Here is a 25,305-nt window from a genome sequence, read left to right as displayed (position 1 = left end):
TAAAAGCTTTTCTACTATAATTTACAGCCAGAGCTTGATATTTAAGAATCAATTTGCCAGTTTTCTCTGTGCTGTCTTTCTTAACTTCCCCCTCACCTTAACCCTCCTTCCATAATCCCCTTTGATTGGGACTTAAGGTTACAATAGATTCCTCTGCAGAAGGTCTTTCGGTAACATGTTCATGGGCAAACCTCAAGTGAGGGAAATTATTTGTGTAAATATACAGTTAGTAGCAGAGCTGGCTAAGATCCAAACCTTCCGAATGCTAAGCTAAACTTTCCCCCTGGCCTTGGTACTTTCCCCCAACCTGATAGTTAGCACACCCTTGAGGCAAAATAGCAAAAGATGTGCCTCTCCCATGGAAGGGTTGAGGGAGAAGGTACAGGCAAAGTTCACTCCATTTCCCCTTCTCATAAGGATTTTACTTTCAATGGACTCTCTAGCTTTGTCTTCCTAGTGACCTGATAAGGGAGTGTGTATTAACTATGTTACTAAGTAACTTTAACTACTTAAGGTAAAAATGACCCCTGATTGGTAAATTGCATCTGGACTGGGAGGATTATAAACTATGATTAATACCTAATAGGAAACTGTAGCTTTGAGTTTCTGTGAGTGTGTTGACTTTTGTAACTGGGCAAATCCATTGTGGGGACCCTGGAAGCTATACCTTGGAATTATTACAAGAGATTCTGGCCCCTGGGGCATGAGGCTTTTAAGGCAGGGCAGCTCCTGTACCCACTCAATGTGAATGTCTTTTCCTCATACCTGAGCTCTGTAACCTGAGGTCTAAGAAAATAACTGTGTTCTGTGTGTATATGACAAGGACTCCTACAGGAACAGAAATGTCTGAGGTTTCCCTGCTGGAAACTGTGTTTCCTGTTTTACATCTTTCTAAGTGGATTATGCCAAATGTGGCCTATGTTAGCGTTGTGAGTGTGAATGTTTAGCTGAGCCTAAGACCAAGCCCCGGTGAGCATTACAGAAGGCGTCTGGGCTAGAATTGGGCAGGTTCTGTTTCGTGCTGTGCTTACAGCCAGCACAATGCATTCTACTTCTGTAAGGACAAGCTTTTTTTAATAATGCTGACACAGTCTGTAGCTTTATTTATGATGGGGTACAATCCCTGCTAAAAGAACCCATACAAATAATCTGGAGTCCTATTTTCTGGATCACAAGAATCCAACTGCTGTAATATCAACTCTAATTCTCTAATAATTTTGATAGTAGGTGCTACAACCTAGATGAAATGTGCCAATTTTAAGTACTTAATTTTCTTAAATAATAAACAATCTTTTCGCATTTTCATGATACTGCTTTTCCTCCTCTCTCTCTGCTTCCTTCCAGATGAAAAATTAAGCTCACCTTAGCTGTTTTCCTCATTTTGAGTTTCTTTTTCAGGTAAGACGTCAGCATCTGAGACCTCACTTTGCTGTTGCTCAGTTACTCTCTTTTGGACCATGGCTTCCGTGTGCCTGTGGATGATCTGATGGGCTGCAAGAATATGTTTCCGCTGTGCGTTCCTCACTGTGCCAAAGTGACAGAAGAATTTTTATTCTGAAAGTCTAAATGAAACCATTCCCAAATATTTTCAAGAGAGTACCAATAGGAATGACAATTTTGCAAACTTCATTATTTTCTGACTTACGGCTGATTGGGTTAAATAAAAGTTACCTGTTCTCTGCTTTAGAAGGACACCTCCTAAGGGTAAAAGAAACCCAAGTCTTACTTCTTGCTGCTCCCTCTGTTCCCACTTTTTAGTTCAGCCCATCACCCTGCTCCCCACCAGGCTGGCTTCCAGCCCCCTTAGCAGCTGCCCAGGCCTGCAGTGCTTGCACTCCCATTCCTACCCTGGTGGCAAAGCCCAGCTCAAGTCCCAGCTCCTCCAGGAAGCTCCTCCTCTGATTCTGTCAGCCCACGTTTACCACTTACGACACTTGAGTTTGTACCAACCCATTCAGCATTAAAGCATTCGTGTGAGTTACATTTTGTTTTCTACCTAGATTGTAAATGACTGAAAAATAAAGGCCTTGTCTCACACTTCTAACATGGAGGGCACTTGTTGATGGATGATGAGTTCCTGAGCTCATGGTTTTAGAACGTGGCCCTAGATCCAAATTCTAAGAATACTTATTATCAAGGCATAGTAAAGAAAATACTAAGCACCTAGGATTGAATCAAGATGGCGTATGAGAAAAACTGCCAGCCAGAGTGTCTCTGCAAGAAAGACAGATTTTAGAAGAAAGTGAAAAAAATAAATAAATAAATAAACAGGCAGACAAACATAGATCCGATGAGGGTCAGAAGGAAGGGTGCCTGAAACTACATGAGACTCCACAGAAAGAAGCTGCGGAGGAGAACTGGAAAGAGAAAGGCTCCCGAGAGGCTTGGAGACCAGCAACAACGGTAGGTGGAGCAGCTACATTCCCCCTCCCTTGTGTTTTGGACTGCGGGTGGGCTCTTGAGCAGAGAGACCTGCCCACACCAGCCCAGAGACAGCCACCACCAGTGAGCTGTGAGCCTCTGGTGGACAGGGCACCAGGCTCCCAGCTCCCTCGGGGCACCTCCTGGCCCGCAGACCAGAGCGGATCTGCAGGCACCATATTGCTTCATTCTCCCCTCCCCTTTCCCTACCGGCAGCTGCCGACAGAGACAATTTAGCCACCACCAAGAGGCATCTACAGGGAACGGGACCTTTCCTTTTGGGGACCTACAGCAGACTGACGGGTACTCAGATTGTGAGCTCCCTACCTGCCAGCCCTCCCAGGTGCTGCTTGCCTGGTGACTCCAAGAGAGCGGGGCAGATCCTGAGGCGGAGAGACATCGATCCAGCTTGGGAACCCCCTGGGTGACTTGAGACCAGCACTCCTCTCCCTGGAAGGGTCAGGGATTGATCTCCAGGGCCCAGGGGACAGGCCTGCAGACCAAGATCCCGTATACCCAGGTCTCAATCACATTGCCCTGGGGTACAGAAGGGATATTTGTGAACGACCCTACTGAGTGTGTATGCCTTCAGCATGCCTGAGGGGCAACGCTCCTCTCACAGGAAGGCCGTGTGCCCAGCCCAGGCTGTGATCCTGGGCAGGGAACCTCCTGGCCTGCATGACAGCCAGGGTAGATGCACTGGCTTGAGGTCCTGCCTGCTGGCAGAGGCCTGGGAGAAACTGGAGAATAGGGGAGGGTGCAAAGGAGCAAGGCCTGCTCTAGACTGTAGGGCTCAGACAGCCCCACCCCCACACGCAGAGTTTTCTGCTGACAGGGGCCATTCCAGCCCCTCCCTGGAAGCTTTGCCCAGAGGCAAAGAACAGACCTTTGACCCCTGCTTACAGCATTTGTGGAGCTTGAGGGCAGGTTCACACAACCCAGCTCTGCCCAGACTCACTCCCTGACCTGCCCCCACTGAGGTGCAGAATAAGGACACACCTGGAAGTCCCAGGGCCCCACCCACCACGTGAAGTGCCTCTCCAGAGGAACAAGAGCTGCTTACAGGACCCCAAAACAACACTGCAGCCTGCTCCTCCCAGCAATCGCCACATACTGACAGGGAGGTCATTCTGCACACGTTTGTACTACATCTACTGACTCGTCATATAGGGTGTGGTTGAATCTCACCCACAAACACCACCTTACTGGCTCAGAGACTAAACAGGGTATGTCATTATCTAAACGAAAATCTAAAGGTAAGAAGCAACAGCTGATCCAGATGGGAAGGAATCAGTGAAAGAACTTTGGAATTATGAAGAATCAAACGGAAAGCACACCCCCAAGGAGGAACACCAGCTCTCTAGCAATGGACATTAACCAAATTCAGAACACTAAAATGTCAGAGGAAGAATTTGAAACATGGATCATAAGAAAACTCAACAATATGCAAGAAAAAATGGATAACCGACACAAATAAACCACAAAAAAAAAAAAAAAAATCCAGGACTTGGAAGAAAAATTCACTAAAGAAATTGAAATATTAAAGAAAAATCAAACGGAACTCCTGGAAATGAAGAATTTATTCAGGGAACTACAAAACACAGTGGAAAGCCTCAAGAGTAGGGTAGATCAAACAGAAGAAAGAATGTCAGAGATCGAAGATAACACCTTCCAATTAAATAAGTCAGTCACAGAGGTAGAGAAAAGAAATAAGAGAAAAGACCAAAGTCTGCAAGAAATGTGGGATTATGTGAAGAAGCCTAACGTGAGAGTTATGGGCATTCCTGAGGGTGAAGAAGATAATACGCAAGGGTTGGATAAGCTATTTGAAGATATAATTGAGGAAAATTTCCCAGGCCTTGCTAAAAGTCTAGATATACAAGTTCAAGAGGCCCAAAGCACCTCTGGGAGATTCATTGCAAATAGGAAGACACCATGTCATGTAGTCATAAGACTGACCAAAATATCCACTAAGGAGGCCCTTCTTCAAGCTGTAAGGCGAAAGAAACAAGTAACCTACAAAGGAAAGCCCATCGGAATAATGCCAGATTTCTCAACTGAAACCTTACAAGCAAGAAGAGACTGGGGCCCCGTTCTCACTCTTCTAAAACAGAATGTCCAGCCTAGAATCTTGTACCCAGCAAAGCTAAGTTTTGTAAATGAAGGAGAAATTAAGACATTCTTAGATAAACAAAGACTGAGGGAATTCACCAAGACAAGACCAGCTCTCCAAGAAGTACTCAAAACAGAGTTGCACACGGACCAGTACAAGAAACACTCACGAATGTAAAACTACTCAAAAGCTAAAGATCAAAGGCCAGATACCACAATGGCTCAAGAGAGAAACATAGCAATGAAGTTCTACCCAACCGGATGAACACAAATGTGCCCCACCTATCAGTTCTCTCAATAAATGTGAATGGCTTGAACTCCCCACTCAAGAGACATAGGCTGGCCCAATGGATAAAAAAATACAAGCCAAGTATCTGCTATCTCCAGGAAACTCATCTAACCTGCACAGGTTCATTTAGACTGAAAATAAAGGAGTGGAAATCGATATTTCAAGCAAACGGAAACCAAAAGAAGGCTGGCGTGGCAGTTTTAATTTAAGATAACCTAGTTTTTAAATCAACAAAAGTAATGAAAGACCAATATGGTCACTATTTAATGGTGAAGGGTACAGTTCAACAAGAAGACATAACTATTCTTAATATGTATGCACCCAACTTAGGTGCACCCAGATTCATAAAGCAAACCCTACTTGATCTAAACCAAATGATAAACAGCAACACCATAATAGCTGGTGACTTCAACACCCTGCTGACAGCACAGGACAGATCCTCCAAACAGAAAATAAACAAAGAAATAATGGACTTAAACAGAACGCTAGAACAAATGGACCTGACTGACATTTATAGGACGTTCTATCCAAAATCCACTGAATATACGTTCTTCTCATCAGCTCATGGGACATTCTCTAAGATTAACCATATTCTAGGACACAAAGCATGTCTTAAAAAATTTTAAAAATAGAAATTATAGCATGCATCTTCTCAGATCACAGTGGAATAAAAGTAGAAATCAACCCTAACAGAAATTCTCATTTCTACTCAAAGTTGTGGAACCTAAACAACGTTCTCCTGAACGATTATTTTATAAACGAGGAAATCAAGATGGAAATCAAAAGATTCTTTGAACTAAATGACAAAGGAGACACAAGTTATCAAAATCTGTGGGACACAGGTAAAGCAGTCCTGAGAGGAAAGTTTATTTTCATAAATGCCTATGTCCAAATGCAGAAAATTTACAAATAGACAACCTAATGAATAGACTCAAAGAGCTGGAGAAAGAAGAACAGACTGACCTCAAACCCAGCAGAAGGAGTGAAATTAATAAGATCAAATCAGAACTAAATGAAATGGACAACAGGAAAACTATATGGGAGAGTAACAAAACGAAAAGTTGGTTCTTTGAAAAGATAAACAAAGTCGACACACCTTTGGCTAGACTAACTAAGAAGCAGAAAAGAAAAATCTCTAATAACCTCCATCAGGAACATGAAAGGAGAAATTACAACTGATGCCACAGAGATACAAGATATCATCTATGAATTCTACAAAAAACTTTATGCACACAAACTGGAAAATGTGGAGGAAATGGACAAATTTTTAGAAACACACAGCCTCCCTAGGTTCAACCAGGAAGAAATAGAATTCCTGAACAGACCAATATCAAGGACTGAAATCAAAACAGCAATAAAAAACCTTCTCAAAAAGAAAAGCCCCGGACCAGATGATTTCACACCCAAATTTTACCACACCTACAAAGAAGAACTGGTGCCTATCTTACAAAAGTTATTCCACAACATCGAGAAGCACAGAATCCTTCCCAACACATTATATGAAGCCAACATAACTCTGATACCAAAACCAGGAAAGGACGCAACAAAAAAAGAAAACTACAGACCAATATCCCTTATGAATACAGATGCAAAAATTCTCAATAAAATCCTAGCAAATCAAATCCAGGTGCTTATCAAGAAAATAATCCATCACGACCAAGTGGGCTTCATCCCAGAGATGCGGGGATGGTTCCACATACGCAAATCTATAAATGTAATTCACCACATAAATAGAAGCAAAAACAAAGACCATATGATCCTCTCAATAGATGCAGAAAAAACATTTGACAAAATTCAATACCCTTTTATGATAAGAACGCTTAACAAAATAGGCATAGATGGGGCCTTCCTAAAAATGATACAAGCCATATATGACAAACCCACAGTCAACATCATACTGAATGGGGAAAAAATTGAAAGCATTCCCACTTAGAACTGAAACCAGACAAGGTTGCCCACTGTCCCCACTGCTATTCAACATAGTGCTGGAAGTCCCTGCGAGAGCAATCAGGCAAGAGGGCAGAATCAAGGATGTCCAAATGGGGACAGAAGAGATCAAACTCTTACTCTTTGCTGATGATATGATATTATATCTAGAAAACCCCAAGGATTCAACCAAGAGACTCCTGGAATTGTTAAATGAATTCAGTAAAGTCTCAGGATACAAAATCAATACACACAAATCAGAGGCATTCATATATGCCATTAACAGTCAAACTGAGAACCAAATCAAAGACTCAATACCCTTCACAATAGCAACAAAGAAAATAAAGTACCTAGGAATATATTTAAGGAGGTAAAAGACCTCTACAGGGAGAACTATGAAACACTGAGGAAGGAAATTGCAGAGCACATAAACAGGTGGAAAACCATACCATGCTTGTGGATTGGAAGAATCAACATTGTTAAAATGTCTGTATTACCCAAAGTGATCTACATAGTCAATGCAATCCCTATTAAATTATCAACATCATTTTTCACAGATATAGAAAAAATAATTTTACACTTTGTATGGAACTAGAGAAGACCCCCTTTAGCAAAAGCAGTTTTAGGCAACAAGAACAAAATGGGAGGTATTAATTTACCAGACTTCAAACTATACTACAAGGCTATAGTTATTAAATCAGCTTGGTACTGGCGCAGGAACAGGGACACAGACCAGTGGAACATTACTGAGAATCCAGATATTAAACCATCCTCATATAGACATCTAATCTTTGACAAAGCATACAAAAACATACACTGGGGAAAAGAATCATTCAATAAATGGTGCTGGGAAAACTGAATAGCCACATGTAGAAGACTGAAACAGGACCCACACCTTTCACCTCTCATAAAAATCAAATCACGGTGGACAATAAACCTAAACTTAAGGTGCGAAACTATTAGAATTCTAGAAGAAAATGTGGGAAAAACTCTTATAGACATTGGCCTAGGTAAAGAATTTATGAAGAAGACCCCAAAGGCAATCACAGCAACAACAAAAATAAACGGGACCTGATTAAATTAAAAAGCTTCTGCACAGCCAAAGAAACTGTCATGAGAGCAAACAGACAACCTACAGAATGGGAAAAAATTTTCACATGCTACACATCCAATAAAGGACTGATAACTAGAATCTATTTAGAACTCAGGAAAATCAGCAAGAAAAAATCAAACAACCCTATCAAAAAGTGGGCAAAGGACATGAATAGAAATTTTTCAAAAGAAGACAGATGAATGGCCAACAAACATATGAAAAAATGCTCAACATCTCTAATCATCAGGGAAATGCAAATCAAAACCACAATGAGATATCACTTAACTCCAGTGAGAATGGCCTTTATCAAAAAGTCCCATAACAACAAATGTTGGTGTGGATGTGGAGAGACAGGAACACTCATACACTGCTGGTGGGACTGCAAACTAGTGCAACCTCTGTGGAAAGCAATATGGAGATACCTTAAACAGATACAAGTAGACCTACCATTCGATCCAGCAATCCCATTATTGGGCATCTACCCAAAAGAACAAAAGGCATTCTATAAAAAAGACATCTACACTCGAATGTTTATAACAGCACAATTCACAATTGCAAAGATGTGGAAACAACCCATGTGCCCATCAATACATGAGTGGATTAATAAAATGTGGTACATGTATACCATGGAGTACTACTCAGCTATAAGAAACAATGGTGATATGGCACCTCTTGTATTTTCCTGGATAGAGCTGGAACCCATTCTACTAAGTGAAGTATCTCAAGAATTGAAAAATAAGCACCACATGTACTCACCATCAAATTGGTTTCACTGATCATCACCTAAGAGCACATTTAGGAATAACATTAATTGGGTGGCGGGCAGATGTGGGTGGGGGAGGGGATGGGTGTATACATATATAATCAGTGCGATGCGCACCATCTAGGGGATGGACAGGCTTGAAGCTCTGATTCGGTGGGGAGGGGGGACAAGGGCAATATATGTAACCTAAACTTTTGTACCCCCATAATATGCTGAAATTTAAAAAAAATCTAAAAAAAAAAAAAGAAAAAGAAACAAGAATAGAAAATACGAAGCATCTAAGCCCTATGGAAAGGAGTGGGGATGGTGATGGTGATGATGTTAGCAGTTTGCATTTGTCCTTGCTTTGTGCCAGCCACTATTTAAAATCGTTGATGTATAATTATTCATTTAATCCTCCTACAATCCTAAAATAGAGTATTATTAATATCTTCATTTTCAGAAGAAGAAACACAGACACAGAGAGGTTGGGTAATTTACCCAAAGCCATAGAGCTAGTAAAGGACAGTAAGAGGTACTGTGGGTTCTTTGCTATTCAGGTATCAGCTAGTTTACACAGGATAATTCACACAGCAGCTGTTAGCACTTCACAGTAGTATGGCTGAAACAGTGCAGGCTTTGGACAAGTTGTGTCCAAGCACTAATTTCCTTAACTGAAGAATGAGAATACACTTACAGGTGTTGTAAGAAATAGAGATAATGTACACTTTAAAATGCTTAGTGCATTGCCTGGGACTTAGCATGCATTTAAAATTTGGCAGGTACTGTTATCGTATATCTATAGACAGGCCTTTTTAAGGGCTTGCCAATGATCCATCAGGTTTTTAAAAAGTAAGATATCTCAAAATGGTCTGTATATATCTTAATTTGGGGTAAAGAGTATATATGATACATATAGGTTCTCTTACTTAAAAAGCAACAAAAGGTCCCGTCCATATGGCTTTTCTGATTTGGCATAAATATAAAGGGCAGAGGCTAAAGACTAGTCCAACTTTCCCACAGACAAGTCCTGTTGGATTCATTTGGGTTAAGTTCCTCCCCCAAATCCTTCCCCTCATCCCTAGGAGAAGTTGGGGGGTGGATATCAAACTAGAGGGATCTTAAACCCGCTGTTTGCCCCTTTCCTTTAATTCCCACAGGTGAAATGGCTCTGACGTAGGCTGACCTCACTTTGGACCTAGGACAAGTGGAAAGGAGTTGCATACTTTCTGAAGGATCTAGAAAACATAAGATCCCTTTTATAATATAACATGACACAGAAATAGGTACTAACTGACCCGAAAATTAAAACTAAAATGAAATTTTTTTGGTATAGGCACTGTCACACACTGTTGATACAAGTCAAGCATTGTTTTGTGGGGCAATTTGGTAGTATCTATCAAAATGTAAAATGTGCACACCCTATAGCCCAGCAATTATACTGCTAGGAATTTTCTCTCATAAGCATGGCCAGGATATGTGTAAAATATATTGACTGCAACACTGCTAGTAATAGGAAAATACACTGGAAACAAACTAAATGCTTATCATTAGAGGTACTGGTTTAACAATTATGCTACAACCATGGAATGGGAAGATAAGGTATTTCTTTATTTTCTCCAAGTGTGTTAGAACTCCACCATCCCTTTATCCCAGAGTAAGTGATCTGTAATATTGCATACTTTCCAGCTTAAACCTGCCCAGAATTCCCTTACATAATTCTCAAAGCTTCTGAGCTGCTTTTTCACTTAAAAATATTGGTCTGTGCCCCTACCTCTAAGATCAGGCCTGCCACCAATAGTCTCAGAGCTGCAAAAGGGTCTTTTTTTTCTTTTTAGGACATTTTTCTCTTCTTCTCTATAAACTAAAAGCATCAATCTTTAAAAACATGCCACTCGTGACAAATGATGAATTAGGGTATTTATACTTGGATGCAGCTCCAGCAGAAATAAGCTATTTGGGGTCTGGGCAGAGCAGCAGGGTAGATTTACACCCTCCTGGCACCCCTGCTTTCCAGCACCCATGGTTCACATGCCCTGCCTCAAAAAGGCTGCTACAGTGTGAAAATCCTTTATATGCTCAACATTTGCTTTACATATACACCTCTTCTGAAAACTTGGGAGCTTTCAGTCAACCTTATTAAAACTGCATCCCACCTATACTAGAGGTATTTATATTCTGGAATCAGACAGCATGAAGAGAACTTGACAAGCTCTGGAATAAGAAAACTCAGTGATTTCCCTTCAGAAATTTCCTCATGCCTCTGTTTAGTTTGAAATCTCTGGAATATTGAAATCTTTAGATCTTTTAGAAAATACTAAAGTAAAGCATTTATATTGGCTTACCTTTTTCTTTGACAAAGTCTTTTTGCACCTCTGGGATCAGAAAACTATAAACCAACTCGGCAACAATCTCCTCTGACTGAAGATGAGTTCGACTAAAAAATAAAAAATAAACTATTTCCTTTAGTTCTTTACTTGAGCTGCTGATTTATACTTAGATCTTCCTTGCGATATAAGCAACTCCACTGCTCAAATCCCACCATCACCTTTTCCTTGATTAAGTGATCTGAAACATCACATTCCTGGCAAGCTTGTTAAATACCATGGAAAATTTGGATTTGAGTCTGTCCTTCATTTAGTCTGCCTGCCAGGGAGGGAATGTTAGAAATACAGCTTATACATGGACGCCAGAAACCTTGGATGAAATCCAAGTAATGGCACACACACAGATTCACGTTACTTTCGTGCTTCCAAATATTCTTAAAGTAAGTAATACGGAAGTAAACCAGACTGCAGAGCATAACTGAGAATATAATTCCCAATGTCCTACCATACAAAGGTGTAGGTGGGTTGGCTTCTAAAGAGTTATAATAATAAAACAATGGACACTAAAGCTTGAGTTATATATTTGTTTCTCCTTGGTAGTGAAATCTTGAGCTCTTGAAAAAATATATATGAGTACCAGTAAATGGGCTGCCCATTCTACAGTGTGCTCTCTGGGTACATACCAGCTTTCCATTTCATAAGCAATGTCATTGATTTCCTTGGCCATCTTCTCAATTTCTGCCCTGGCTTGTTCTTCTGCAGTATTCTCTTCGGTGTTCCGTATTATGTCTTCCAGGTAGGAGGATACAGTACTTTGGTGAACTTTAACTACCTGCAAAACCCCAAAATACCCCCACTTACTCAGAACAGGAATACTATTGTAAAAATGACAAGGCCAATACACAAACATTGCTTGACTTTGGTTTTTAGCAAATGTATTTGATTCATTAAGTCAACAGACCCTTCCCCAATCATTCCTTTTTTTACCATCTAGTCAGTCTGTTTATCCACCTACCTACTCATTCTGGGCAGCCCCTACCCATTTAGCCCATTCTAGAACTGTGGATCTTACTTGGGGGTGGGCAATACAGCACTGCAGAAAGATCATGGGCTTCAGAGTCAATAACCCTGGTTTGGATCCCAGCTTTGTTCTTACCAGCAGTGTGATTTGGTTAAACAACCTAACTGCAGCAAAGACTAGGAAATATTTCCCAATGTCTTTCCCTCTTCCCTCCTAAATAATAGAACTCCTGGATTTTAGCTAGGCAAACAGGTGCCTAGAAAAATAAAGACTACATTTCCTAGCACCCATAGGAGCTGGATATGACCATATGACCAAGTTACAACCAAGGGAATACATACAAAAGTTATATGTGCAACTTCCAGAAAGAAAGAATTCTTAAAGGGAAAGACCTGACTCCTTTTCTTTCTCTTTTCATTTCTCATTTCATGGGGACATAATGCTGGAACACCAGCAGTCATCTTAAATTGCCACAAGAGCCATGTTTTAGGGACAGAAGAGCAGAAAGCTAGAAGGATCTTGGGTCTCTGATGAATTTATTAAACTATAATACCAGTCCTGGGCTGCTGCTTTTTAAAGCTTTCTTGAAATCATGAAATAGAATACAGACTTTTTAAAAGTGCAGAGCACATAAATATACAGTGTAATGAATTTGGGTGAAGCCAGAACCCATATAGCCAGAGCTAGTATCTCAGAGGCCACATGGGTTCTTCCTGGCCACAGCCCCTTTCCACTTTCATGACTTTCAGGATAAACAGTTTCTTTCCTTTATTATTTTGCTCCATAAGTTTGCAACCATACGCTGTATAGTTCTGTTTTGCATGTTTTACAGGTATTAATATATACACAGAAGCATCATAAGTAACAACTACAGCATATTTAGTCTTGTATGTATATGCATGCTGTCTCTTCAACAGACTGTGAGTTTCATGGGGCTAGGGCTCTTTTCTCTTTCATATCTGAATATATCTTTGTACCTGAGATAATGCCTGGGACTTAGTAACAATTCAGCACCTGCTTCTTGATTGGCACTGCAGCACGACTCTGAATAAGTGACACTTTCTAGACATCTACCTATAAAACACCAACCTTGAATCCCTATGTCTTCTCTATGGGAGAATCTCAATGACCAGTTTAATATAGTATCAATCAAATGACCAACCAACCAAAATATATTTGCTCAGTGTCTATTACGTACAGGGATCTATCTATGGTGTTGTGAAAGGCACAAAGGGAATATACAACATGACTGCTCTCATAGACCCAGCCTCTTATTCAGGAAGTAAGTCACATCTATATGGAACAATGAGAAAGCTGAGTCATAAAATAGTAGAGAGGTGGGAAGTTTACTGTGGTTCACCCATAGCAATATATGTACTTGTGTGTTTACTTTGAGATAGTACTCGTTCCTAGAATTTCCTCTGAATGTGCATCTCGGTCACTTTGGAATTTCATATCCATTGTGCCTTGGTCAGAATTTTAATTTGCTGATGTGGTACATTAACTCCCAAATTTACTAATATATTTTCAGCCAAAACCTCTCTTCTAGATCCCCTCTTGTATATCCATCTACTAGAATGACACCTCCACTTAGATGTCCCAAACCAAATACAAACTGAATTCCTGATTCCAACCCTGCCCCTAAACCTATTCCCGTCTCAACTTTCCTACCTCAGAAAATAGTACCATCATCAACAGCTGGAGGAAGCCAGATGTCACACTTTATGTCTTCCTGTCTCTCACTCTGGCCTTAACTATGTCAACAGCTCCTTCCCAGGCTCCTTGTTCCCTCTTTGTCCTCCCTGCAGCCTGTTCTCCACATAGTAAACAAAGCAACCTGCTTAAAATGTGTTTCTGGGCCTCGTTTCTTTTCTTCATGGAACCCATTACGTTTTCTAATTCTGCACTTATGTGCATGTTACATGTTATTTAAGCTCCAGGAGAGAAGGGACCATGTCTGATGTTTTCCCTTCAAAGTATCCCACAACACCTTCGCACAGTGCTTGGCATATAGTAGGAGCCCAACGCAGATCTGTTGAATAAAATGAAAAACAAAAAACAAATGCCATTTCATGTCAAGAGGTTCCTTTGGTTTGACTCGGCTCCATCCAGGCAGCTTCCACAAGCTGCCCCCACTTGCCTCTTTAAATATCTGGTCGTCTCGCCACTGGCGTCGCAGTTCCACCTGGCGCCGACCACTCTCTTCCGCTTCTCGCATCCTCCGCTGGCGATCGGCCAGCATGACAAAGGCGTGGATCCTCCTTTCCTCCTGCAATCTCACTAGCTCCTTGGACAGGAAGTCAAACATGTCTGCCAGCGCCCTTCCTTCCAGCCCAGCCAAATGGTTTTTGACCAGTGACTCCTTGAAAGGAATAATATAACTTTAAGGACACAAATTCCACTCTGAATAGTGATTATTAGGAGTGGTGCTAGATCACTCAGAACTCTTGAGTCAATGCACTTTCAGAATGCTTTTTAGTTTTTATTAAGAATATTATCTCTAGATTGGTCCTACCCCGTAGGTTCTTACTAGGAGAAGATAGGCATGAGAAAGTGGATTGTTTCGTCAGTCACTATTGGATCACAGTCCTCAAATTATGAAAAAGGTTTAGGAAGACATTTCTGTTAATGACCACACAGAATTGTTTTCTCTCAATTTTCTCCAGAAGGTAAAGTGTGTCTTCTCAGACATGAAGGGAAATGTCAAGGTTTTTATTAAAGACAATATTAGAGTTTAATAAGATAGAAGCTCCTAGAAATTCATGTGTGATATCTTTTAATTGTTTAATGTCTGTCCTTTCACACAAGTTTGGGGAATTTTAAGATCTTGAATAAGATGAAAGTAGATAACCTTCAAATCTTTTAATAACTTCAAAGCCATTAACAACCATCTTTGAAAAAGCCCAGGAAAAAGACTAAATGTCTATGTGATCAATTGAAGTAAAATAAGGGACCCATGATGCTCTTGGCCAGGAGAAAGCCACAGTACCTATTCATGGAACCCTGTGTCCTCGCTTTGCACACAAGAAGAAAAGTGTTTAAGATGATTTATCCTTTGAAACTTCATCTCATTCCCTCTCCTATCCCCAGGTATAAGAGGAACCGGCTTTTCTTCCAGTCATTTGCTACTTTAGCACCCATAGTTCTCCCTCTGGGCTCAGTTCCCCTTCTGATCTATATCTGAAGGGAAGGAATACTCACTAGGGTGAGAGGGGTGACAAGGTGTGAAGTGTCGTGGTTAGCCCCAACACCCTCATCCTCTTCCTCGCCCACCTCCCAGCCCACACATACTTTATAACCACAAAGTTCAACTTTACTTATGTAACAGGGAGAGCTGGAAAGAAAAGGTGAAACTAAGAGTATCTCACTACCTCTCACATTCATAAACAGCAGACATTCAGCCCAAGGTCACAAATGGATTCTCTCCTTGTCTCCAGGGAGCATAAGCTCCCTCACTTGGGGGTCAGATGCAACCTGTAAAATCCTGAGATGGCCACATGCTCATGAGTAGCCTCTCTCAGTAAGGAATTTGGGTATGCTCAGGTAGTACAATCTAATTTGAAAGTAAGGAAAAATATTTAGGAGGGTGAGTCTGCTGTGGTCATATCATGTCATGTATTACATAATCGGATGTATTACATTTCTGCTCTGTTTTCCACAAAAATAAAAGAGAAGGATAGAGGGGGAGGATCAGCATTGCTGAAGGTGTACGTGAGGTGCCCACTCTCTCAGACCCCTGCATAGCATCAGTGTATACAGGTACGACTGAAGGTAAGCAGGGTGAGTTCTTGGCTAAGTGACAGGTTTTCCCATTAACTTCTCCCTTAGCTCTTAGCTGACATGATCTCAGTCATGTGTATATCCACTAAAAGGGATAAATGAGTTGAAAAGCTTGGGCTGGCTTAGCTCATCTGCTAAAGGCCATTATCAGAAACCTCAATAGGCCAAGGAGGGCATTTTTCCACCCAGAGTCTCAGGACCCAGTGCTTGTAGGGCATTCTGCTCCCCGTCTGAACAGAAACCTCAATAGGCCAAGGAGGGCATTTTTCCACCCAGAGTCTCAGGACCCAGTGCTTGTAGGGCATTCTGCTCCCCGTCTGAACATTTCCAGGACCCTAAGATGTCTCCATTCTCCTTTTCTCATCCCTCTGTTGGGTCTTACAGCCTGTGGCTCTCTTCCTCCCTCTCCCCAGGGCAGCTCCCCCCAGCTCAGCAACCATCCACGGTACTGATGCTGTGTAAAAGAAATAAAGTTGTGGTCATTTCCCAGCTGCTGACCATTTGTGCCCAGGGCTCACATGGCACAGGAGTCATGAGCATTACTGGAGGTGGGTCATATTAACTTTGCTGTATTACTTTCTTATAACACTAAACTCTTTGTAAATTGGTTCTTTTTCAGATTGGCTCACAGAAAAGTGGGAGAGGGAGTAAAAGTATATGTACACTGTGGTCAACAACATTAAAAGTGTGTGTGTGTATAGACAAACACTGGAAGGGAGCAGGAAGAACATTTACAGCAGTTGGTTTAGAGTTGCAATTCATACTTTCTGAGAAATGTGTTCAGGAAAGAAAAATAAAGCTGCAATTCTCATCTGTGTCAGGTGGTACACAGCCGGGAGGTCATGATGAAAGGCACCAGACATCCTGTAGTAGTAACATATTTAATATGCAGTTTAACCACCATGAGCTATGTACAGCTCCAAAACTCAGAAATAAGTGTTGATATTGTCAAATAAATCTCATTTCTTGCTTTTTCCATGTTGCTTTTATTACTTATTCATTCTGCTAATCCCTTACTAACTGACATATAGTAGAGTCACCAAATACGGGAGGGAGAAAATCTTATAGTTGAAAAACTGCATTTTTTTGTTGTTGTTGTTATTGGTGGCAGTATTTCTTTTTTTGGGTTTTTTGGTTTTTTTCACAATAGAAAATAACACTATCTTCAATTCAGTGAGGGCACAGTCCCAATTACAGACTGCAGCAGCACTGTTTAAGATTGCTGACAGGGTGATGGGATTGCAGGGAGTGTTTCTTTTTTATCATTTTATTTATCATTTTTATAATATTGCTTGTGCAATGATAAAAATCAAGGGGGAAATGTAACAAGAAAGTAACAAGAACAAAAGGGAAAACCTTGTGCTCATGCAAGTTCCTCTCCCGCTGGAGGGCCAGGGTCACTTGCTTCTCGGCTTTTTTCACCAGCTTTTCATCATCTTGTAGTGCGTGGCTGGTGCGCAACTCCTGGATCAACTCCAGTCGCTTTTCTTTCCCTTCAAACATCTGTATAAAATCAAATCAAAGAGAGACCTACACGTTACCATTCATTTGTGACAAGCACTAGGAGACTCATGTAGCCACTTGTGAGACCCCTGGGAACAGTGGCTTCTGTCCTGTCCCTTGGGGTCAACAGAGCAGGTGTGTTCCCCAGAGCTAGTGCTCAGCCCGCTTTGCTGTGCCTTCGCTGCTCAGGCAGAGAACAGGCTTAGTTTTCAGTGAGCTGTTCACCCAGTCTCTGAAAATGCCTCTCAAATACAAGGTGACAACTCTAGGGTCATATTAAGAAACTAGAACCCTCCCCTCATTTCCTGTGCTCCTTCCCGAAGAATCCTGGGGATGGCATTGTTCATGGCCATAGTTTCTTTTCCAATAAACCTTCCCCTGGTTTATAATACACAATCTGCTGTCTGAACTTAACTGTGGCTTTTCTCTTGGGGAAATACTGAAAGGAGAGTAAAGAATACTGCTGAATGCAAGATGCTCCTCCAAGTTCCCTGTGCTTACTTATCATAACCAAAGCTCTTAAAAGTTACAGCTATGTGAGCAAAATATATATGGATATATATTTTTAACTGGAGCTTTATATCAATCTGTTTTTAAGTGAAGTGTGCGTGCTCTAGAAACACAAATAATGTAAGGCTTTACAGTCAGGAAGACCAGAATTGAATTTTCTGGTAGTTAACTAAATTTCTCTCAGACTCAGATTACTTGCCTGTAAAATGAGATTACAATTAGCAAAAAATGATATGCTACATGTAGAACAAAGAATATATAGGCCAGATGCGGTGGCTCATGCCTGTAATCTAGCACTCTGGGAGGCCGAGGCGGGAGGATCGCTCGAGGTCAGGAGTTCGAGACCAGCCTGAGCAAGAGCAAGACCCCCGTCTCTACTAAAAATAGAAAGGAATTTATCTGGACAACTAAAAAATATATGCAGAAAAAATTAGCTGGGCTTGGTGGTGCATGCCTGTAGGCCCAGCTACTCGGGAGGCTGAGGCAGAAGGATTGCTTGAGTTCGGGAGTTTGAGGTTGCTGTGAGCTAGGCTGACACAACGGCACTCTAGCCTGGGCAACAGAGTGAGACTCTGTCAAAGAATATATAATGTGGGCATATATAGTAGAAGTCCAAAACTGTACCTTTTAATACTGACCGATTTATAATGTAGGTATTGCCAGCTATATGTAAACTCAAATAATTGTTATATGACTTTGTAAAAAATTAGATTAGGGACTCCACTTGGTTTGTGATGCTTTAACAGTCAAAATTTAAGTGCAAAAATTTATGAATTTATCAATTCTAAGGAAGAAATGGTCCTTCCTCTCTCCTTCCGTGACACTGTGACACCCAGCTGAATAAATGAGGGCACTAGAAGGGCATGAGTAGGTAATTCGAGAGTCTAGCTGAACAGGATAGCAGGGTGCAAGAAGGAATTCACCCCGACAAACCAAGCACATAAGAAATCTAAAAAATTTATTCTCAAAGGAGAAACATAGGGCCAGTGGTTGAACCTACATACCATGTTCTGAACAACTCTGCCCCGGAGTAACTTTTGAAGGTAGATCACAGCCATTTCTATGTCTTCTTCTTCCTAAAAGAACAAAGGAAGAACCAGGCAGCTTGAGAACTGCATAAGTACAAGCATCAAATATTCTTTTGAAGACTTATTTCAGGCAAAAGAGATTGTCATAGATGCCAACAGGATTTAAAGAGAAATAAAACATGGTCCCTGCCCATTGAACATATAGTATTTTTAATGTTACTTACATTAAATCCATCATTATTTTTCATCATAAATACATCATTAATAAATCATATTAAAAGCCAAAAATTCACTCACTGCCATGCTATCATCCCTACAAATAAAGCCATTTTCATTTTTCTATATTCCTTTCCAGTAAAATCTTTCTTGCAGCATCAAGCATTGCTTATAACATCCCTTTTTCAAAAGTATTTTCATGTTTGATCATAAGTAGACAAAGAAAACAGCTAGTCTATGTCACAGTGAGTTGCTTCTCACAAGAATTCAGCTACACTGGTAGAATACAATGGATAAGACTAGCCATTTACAAAAATCACCTTAAATAACCATGTGTCCAAAGCAGAAAGAGCAAGGTCTAGAAATCTAATTAAGGTGCATCTGAATGTGTAAAAAAGCAACAGTCCAATTGATGGTACTAACACATATGAATGACAACGTGTTAACCAAAGGCTCGCACAAAGTCTAGAAAAGGGGATGTTGTCCAGGAGCACATCCTAGGCAGTTAGTGGGAGGATTCCGGGCCCTCTGCTGGGGCCACCCATCAGAGGTGGTAACAGGTGTAGTGAGATTTCCCATCAACACCTGCCCCCTGCCAGAAACACACCAACTTTCTGAATACAATTTGGCTTCTTGTGAGGATTGCCCTATACTGGGAGATACTGTGCTGACCAGCCAAGAGGACTATCCCAATCCACCAGGCAGTTATATCTCTCTCCACAAAGTAGTAAATTTGCATTGTGGCAACTCTAGCAGTTTTGTGTGGGTTTGCTTAGTCTGATTCAGTCCTCTAAATCCTAGCCAACTCTGGTACTTTGCCCAAATTGAGTTTGGTAAGATGTGGCCCTGGTCAGGGTAACCTCTTTGAGTCATTCCTCCCCCAGAAGCCAGCCTGTCTTGATGACACCTCTGGCATTTCATTCCTCTTCCACTCCAACAGTCATCAGCCACCTCCCCGTGTGGGAAGACAATTATGGTAAGTGATTATCATTCAATCTTCTTGTTCTATTTGATATGCAGGAGGACCACCTTCTGATGCTGATTTTTCATGGGAAGATTTTTTATTCTTTGTGTTTTTAATCTTGAAAAGGATTGGGTTTAGATTTCACTTCATTTTGCTTGTTTATGTGTGTGTGTGTGATGTTTGATACATAAGAATAAAGACAAATTTGAGTCAGAGCTTGGGAAACTAACACCATTGAATTAGATTTGTTTTCACCCCAAACTCTGCTAAGACTAAACTGACAACAATATTGAGTTTAGCATTTCAAATAAAAAAGCTTCCAGCAATTAAGTATGCCTAGGGTAAAAAAAATAAATAAATAAGAATAAAAAGGTTTCAAACTTACATTGGAACTCAATTGCAGGGTTGGAGTGGGAAGCCGAGGTTGAGGTATTGGGTTTCTTTGAAGGAAACGCAAGGGCTTCTTTGCCTCACAAACTTTATTCTTCTTATCCAACAGTGCCTGAAATAACACCAACTAACATCATCCCTTTTCTTTGTATTTCCCTTTACTACCAGATCTAGGCCTCACATCTGAATATAAATCAGAAATAATATTCTCTATGGCTTTGCTAGGTTACTTTGAGAAAGTCCTAACGGGTGTGTGTATCTCCCAAGGGATGTTATGATACTCTTAAGGATACGTTAGCCACTGACTAAACATGATGCATATTCTTGGTGTATCCATTTTAATCAAAGATTTGAGGGATTTTTTTTAGTTTCTGAAAGGTTCTGTCTTATATGTATACAAGCAAAACCTTCAACCCCTATTTCTTCCACATGAGCTAATTTGCTGAATGCCTGGGCAATAGGAAATTTTCCTGTGCAGTAAGTAAATCATTGAAATAGTTGGTATGTCTTGTTAAGGGGAAACCAAGGAGCATTAAATGGCAATTGTCTCAAACTGGAGACAGAGCTTTACTTTAGCCTTGAAGGCCTGCATACCAAATTTTCAAAAATGAAAGAGTGAATGTGTTTGTAGTTTTACATACTTTTTCTCTTTTTACTTTTGATCACCAAAAGTCCTGCCAAAATTATACATGATACAGGATTTTGTTCATTGGTTCTATTTTCAGCCATAGGGGAACACTTTTAAGTTAAAAGGACAAAAATTCTGACTTTGTGAATTTAAAATCATACTTTAGTTAACTTTTCATCATATAATAAGTTTTATATTATGTTTTCAATAAAAACATAGAGAAGTGATTTTTTTTAAAAAACAGAGCACTAAGTCAAAACTTGAAACTAGTAAAACTATGCAAATTATGAAATTTAGAACCATCTAAAATTATTGTGTGCAATAGAGCCTCTGAGTTTCTTCAAATATAAAACAGCTCTGTGGTAACCACAACTGCTGAATCAACAGAAAGCAACAGCAATCAAAAGTAATTAATAATTCTAAACTTAGGTATCTCTTGAGGGAAGAGCTCTGCACAATAACACATGAAACCATTTCAAAGCCTATCATTTATAATGAATTATGTTGGTAAGGATGTGGGAAAACAGGTACTCTCACACATTACTGAAATTGGTACATCATATCATAATAAAATTTGGCAGCAATATCTATCAAAATTATAAACGCACATACACTGTGCTCCAGCAATTTCACATCTAGGAATTTATCTTCTAGATATGTTTACACATGTACCGAATTACATACAAATGAAGTTACACACTGCAGCATTGTTTTTAATACTAAAAAGTTATAAATAATCTAAATATCCATCAAAAGGGGACTGATTAAATACATTATGGTACATTTATACAATGATATATCAGGAAAATGTAAAAAATAAGAAGAAAGCATTTCTAGTAATACCGGTACGGACAGATATCCAAGATATATAAAATAAAAAAAAACAAGGGCAGAACAGTGCATATTTTATACTAACATTTGTGTAAAAAAGAATTTAAAAAGATACTTATTTATATTTATACATATTTGTATAGACATATTCACAAATACACAAACATGTATACACTGTATATGTGCATGTATACATTTACATAGCCACATACACACACATATACATACACATGTATTTGCTTATAGAAAATATTTCTGGAAGGATAGACATGAAACTAAAAATAATTGTTGCCTCCAGAGAAAAAAGTGCATGGCTGGGACACAGGGATGGAAGGAAAACATTTTAGTTAATACTCCTGTATAACTCATGAAATTTGAACTATGTGAATATATTTCCTAGTTAATAAATAAATAAATACATTCTAAACATAAAAAAAGAAAGAGAAAAATTTAAATTTTGAAGTAAAAATCAGCATCTTTTCATAATTAAAAGAAAAATGTTTGGTCAAGAAGTCCAATGAAAAGCATAATCAACCAAACAACAAAATTGAGATTTTCTTCCATTGCAGCCTCATGATTGCCTTGAAAAGCAAAGCTCACTGAAAGAGAAGGAAAGAGAGAGAAACAGAGAGAGAGAGAGAGAGAATACATATGAATGAATATGAGAATATTAAGGAAAGTATTCTTATCAAATAATACATTTTAATATGCTCAAAAGACAAACAACTGTGTTTGATCCATGGACTTCAAAAAGAGAAGAAAGGACTAATTGGTAGATTCTTTTAGTCCACTTTATGACATAAGTGATTTGACAAAGCATCAAAAACATATTTCAGCCAAAATTTCTACCAAGAATAGCTTGAAAATATTGCAACATGGAAATTATTTTATGCTATTCTGGGTATTTCTCCTTTATGACTACTATGACATAGCTCATAAAGCATTTAAAAAAAAAAAAAACAACTTTATACCACCTGTACCTTCATATTTCTATGATTCTGTATTCTGAAAATAATGTAACCTTAAGACTAAGATACACTGCCTGGACACAAACCTGATATCTGGGGATCCTCCTCAATTCAATTTTGCAAACTGATAGATTCCATATAATGCCATTTCACTCCAAATCCAAAAGCAGAGATAAAAACAGGACACTAACATAATGTAGAGCCTCTGATACCTACAACTACAACAAACACTAGACACTTCCCAACTTCTAGCCAGATTAACATAAATCCCACACTATGGCTTATTTATCTCATTTCCCATTACTTGAGACCAGATGTAAGGTTATCAATAAAAAAATTAAATGACATGCTAAAAATCAAGAAAAAAACACAGTCTGAGGTGACAAACCAACCAGACTCAGATACGACACAGATGTTGGAATTATCAGACAGAGAACTTAACGTTACCATGATTATTAATAATGTGTTATGGGAACTAATGGAAAAGGTAGACAACCCACAATAACAGATGAGTAATGTAAACAGAGCAATGAAAACTTTTTAAAAAATCAAAAGGAAGGACTAGCAATCAAAACTTGGTGACAGAAATGAAGAATGTCTTCAATGGGCTCATCAGTAAACTTGATATGGCCAAGGAAAGAATCAGGGAACTTGAAGATAGGTCAATAAAAACTTCCCAAACTGAAATGAAATGAGAAAAAAGAATGGAGAAGGGGAGAAAAAAAAAACCAGAAACAGAACAGAACATTCAAGAACTATGAGACAATATCAAAAGGTATAATATATGCGTAATTGGAATATCAAATGCGGAAGAAAAAGAGAGAATGGAGCAGAAGAAACATTTAAAGTAATAATGATTGAAAACTTTCCAAAATTAATAACAGACACCAAACCACAGATCCAGAAAGCTTAGAGAACATCAAACAAAATTAATACTATATGTGAAAAAAATGCAGGCATATAATATTTAAATGGAAGAAAACCAAAAACAAAAATAAAATCTTGAAAGAAGCCAAAGGGAAAAAACATCTTACCTACAGAGGAATGAAGGTAAGAATTACAGTGGACTTCTAGTGTGAATCCATGCAAGCAAGCAGAGAGTGGAGTGAAATCTCTGAAGTGTTAAAAGTAAAAAAAAAAAAAAAACAACCTACAAAATCTATTCTTCAAAAGTGAAAAGAACAAAATGAAAAACTTTTGTGTTTCAAAGGATACTATCAATAAAGTGAAAAGACAACTCACAGAATGAGAGAAAAATTTGCAAATCATATATTTTATAAGGGTCTAGCCTCTAGAATATATAAAGAACTCTCCAACTTTAAAAATGGGCAAAGTATCTGGATAGATATTTCTCTAAAAAAGATATACAAATGACGAACAGGTGCGTGAAAAGATGCTCAACATAATCATTAGGGAAATGCAAATCTAAACCACAATGAGATACCACTTCACTCACAGACACTAGGATAGCCATAATAAAAAAGATGGAAAACAGCAAGTGACAGCAAGGATGTGAAGAGATTGGAACCATAATACATTGCTGGTGGGAATGTAAAACAGTGCAGCCATTTTGGAAAGAGTCTGGCAGTTCCTCAAAAAGAAAAACATAGAGTTACTATATGCTATATTTTGGATATTTGGCCCTCTAAACCTCATGTTGAAATGTGATCCTCAATGTTAGAGGTAAGCCTCATGGAAAGTGTTTGGGTCATGGAGGCAGATCCCTCATGAATGGCTCGGTGCTGTCCTGTATGAGGGAGTTCTCACTCTGTTAGTTCCCAAGGCGGTTCCCCAGAGAGCCGGTTGTTTTAAAAGAGCCTGGTACCTTCCTTCCGTCTCCCTTGCTTCTTCTCTTTCTCCATGTTATGTCTGCATGTGCCTGCTCCCCTTCCCCTTCTGCCATGAGTGGAAGCAGTCTGAGGTCCTCACCAGAAGCAGATGCTGGCACCATGCTTCTTGTACAGCCTGTAGAACCACGAGCCAAATAAGCCTCTTTTCTTTATAAATTACTCAGCCTCAGGTATTCCTTTATAGCAATGCAAACGAACTAAGGTACTGTATGACTCAGCAATTCTACTCCTAGAGACATACCCAAGAGAACTGAAAACATATATCCACACAAAAACTTGTACACAAATGTGCATGGTGCATTAATTATAATAGTCAATAGTAGAAACAACTCAAATGTCCATCAACTGATGAGTGGGTAAATAAAATGTGGTATAATCCATGGAATATTATGCGGTCATAAAAAGAATGAAGTATTGAAATGTGCTAGAATCTGGATGAACCTTAAAAACACTATGCTAAGTGGAAGAAGCCAGATACAAAAAGGCCATATACTGCATTATTCCATTTATATAAAGTGGGCAGAATAGGCCAATCCATAAAAAGAAAGTAGAATAGTGGCTGTGAGGGGCTGAGGGAAAGGAGGAATTAGAAGTGACCATTAATGAGTATGGAGTTTGTTTGGGGGATGATGAAAATGTTCTGGAATTAGATAGTGGTGATGGTTGCACAACTTTATGAATATGCTAAAGATCACTGAATTGTATA

General features: G+C 39.5%; 1 protein-coding gene across 3 annotated transcripts in view; it reads right to left on the bottom strand.

The window, feature by feature from the left end:
- Positions 1 to 1,363: 1,363 nt before the first annotated feature.
- CFAP91 (cilia and flagella associated protein 91) overlaps positions 1,364 to 25,305 on the bottom strand; it is a 52,909-nt gene continuing 28,967 nt past the window's right edge. For all 3 annotated transcript variants that reach the window (XM_069472672.1, XM_069472673.1, XM_069472674.1), the window contains 7 exons: positions 20,318 to 20,434; positions 18,729 to 18,800; positions 17,068 to 17,214; positions 14,072 to 14,293; positions 11,594 to 11,742; positions 10,929 to 11,020; positions 1,364 to 1,524 (listed from right to left, as the gene is read on the bottom strand). In XM_069472672.1, coding sequence (XP_069328773.1) covers positions 1,364 to 1,524; positions 10,929 to 11,020; positions 11,594 to 11,742; positions 14,072 to 14,293; positions 17,068 to 17,214; positions 18,729 to 18,800; positions 20,318 to 20,434 — 960 coding nt within the window. The remainder of the gene's footprint in view (positions 1,525 to 10,928; positions 11,021 to 11,593; positions 11,743 to 14,071; positions 14,294 to 17,067; positions 17,215 to 18,728; positions 18,801 to 20,317; positions 20,435 to 25,305) is intronic.

This window comes from Eulemur rufifrons, chromosome 7, assembly GCF_041146395.1.
Source record: "Eulemur rufifrons isolate Redbay chromosome 7, OSU_ERuf_1, whole genome shotgun sequence".
NCBI lineage: Eukaryota > Metazoa > Chordata > Mammalia > Primates > Lemuridae > Eulemur > Eulemur rufifrons.
This window is presented reverse-complemented; position numbering and strand designations above follow the sequence as displayed.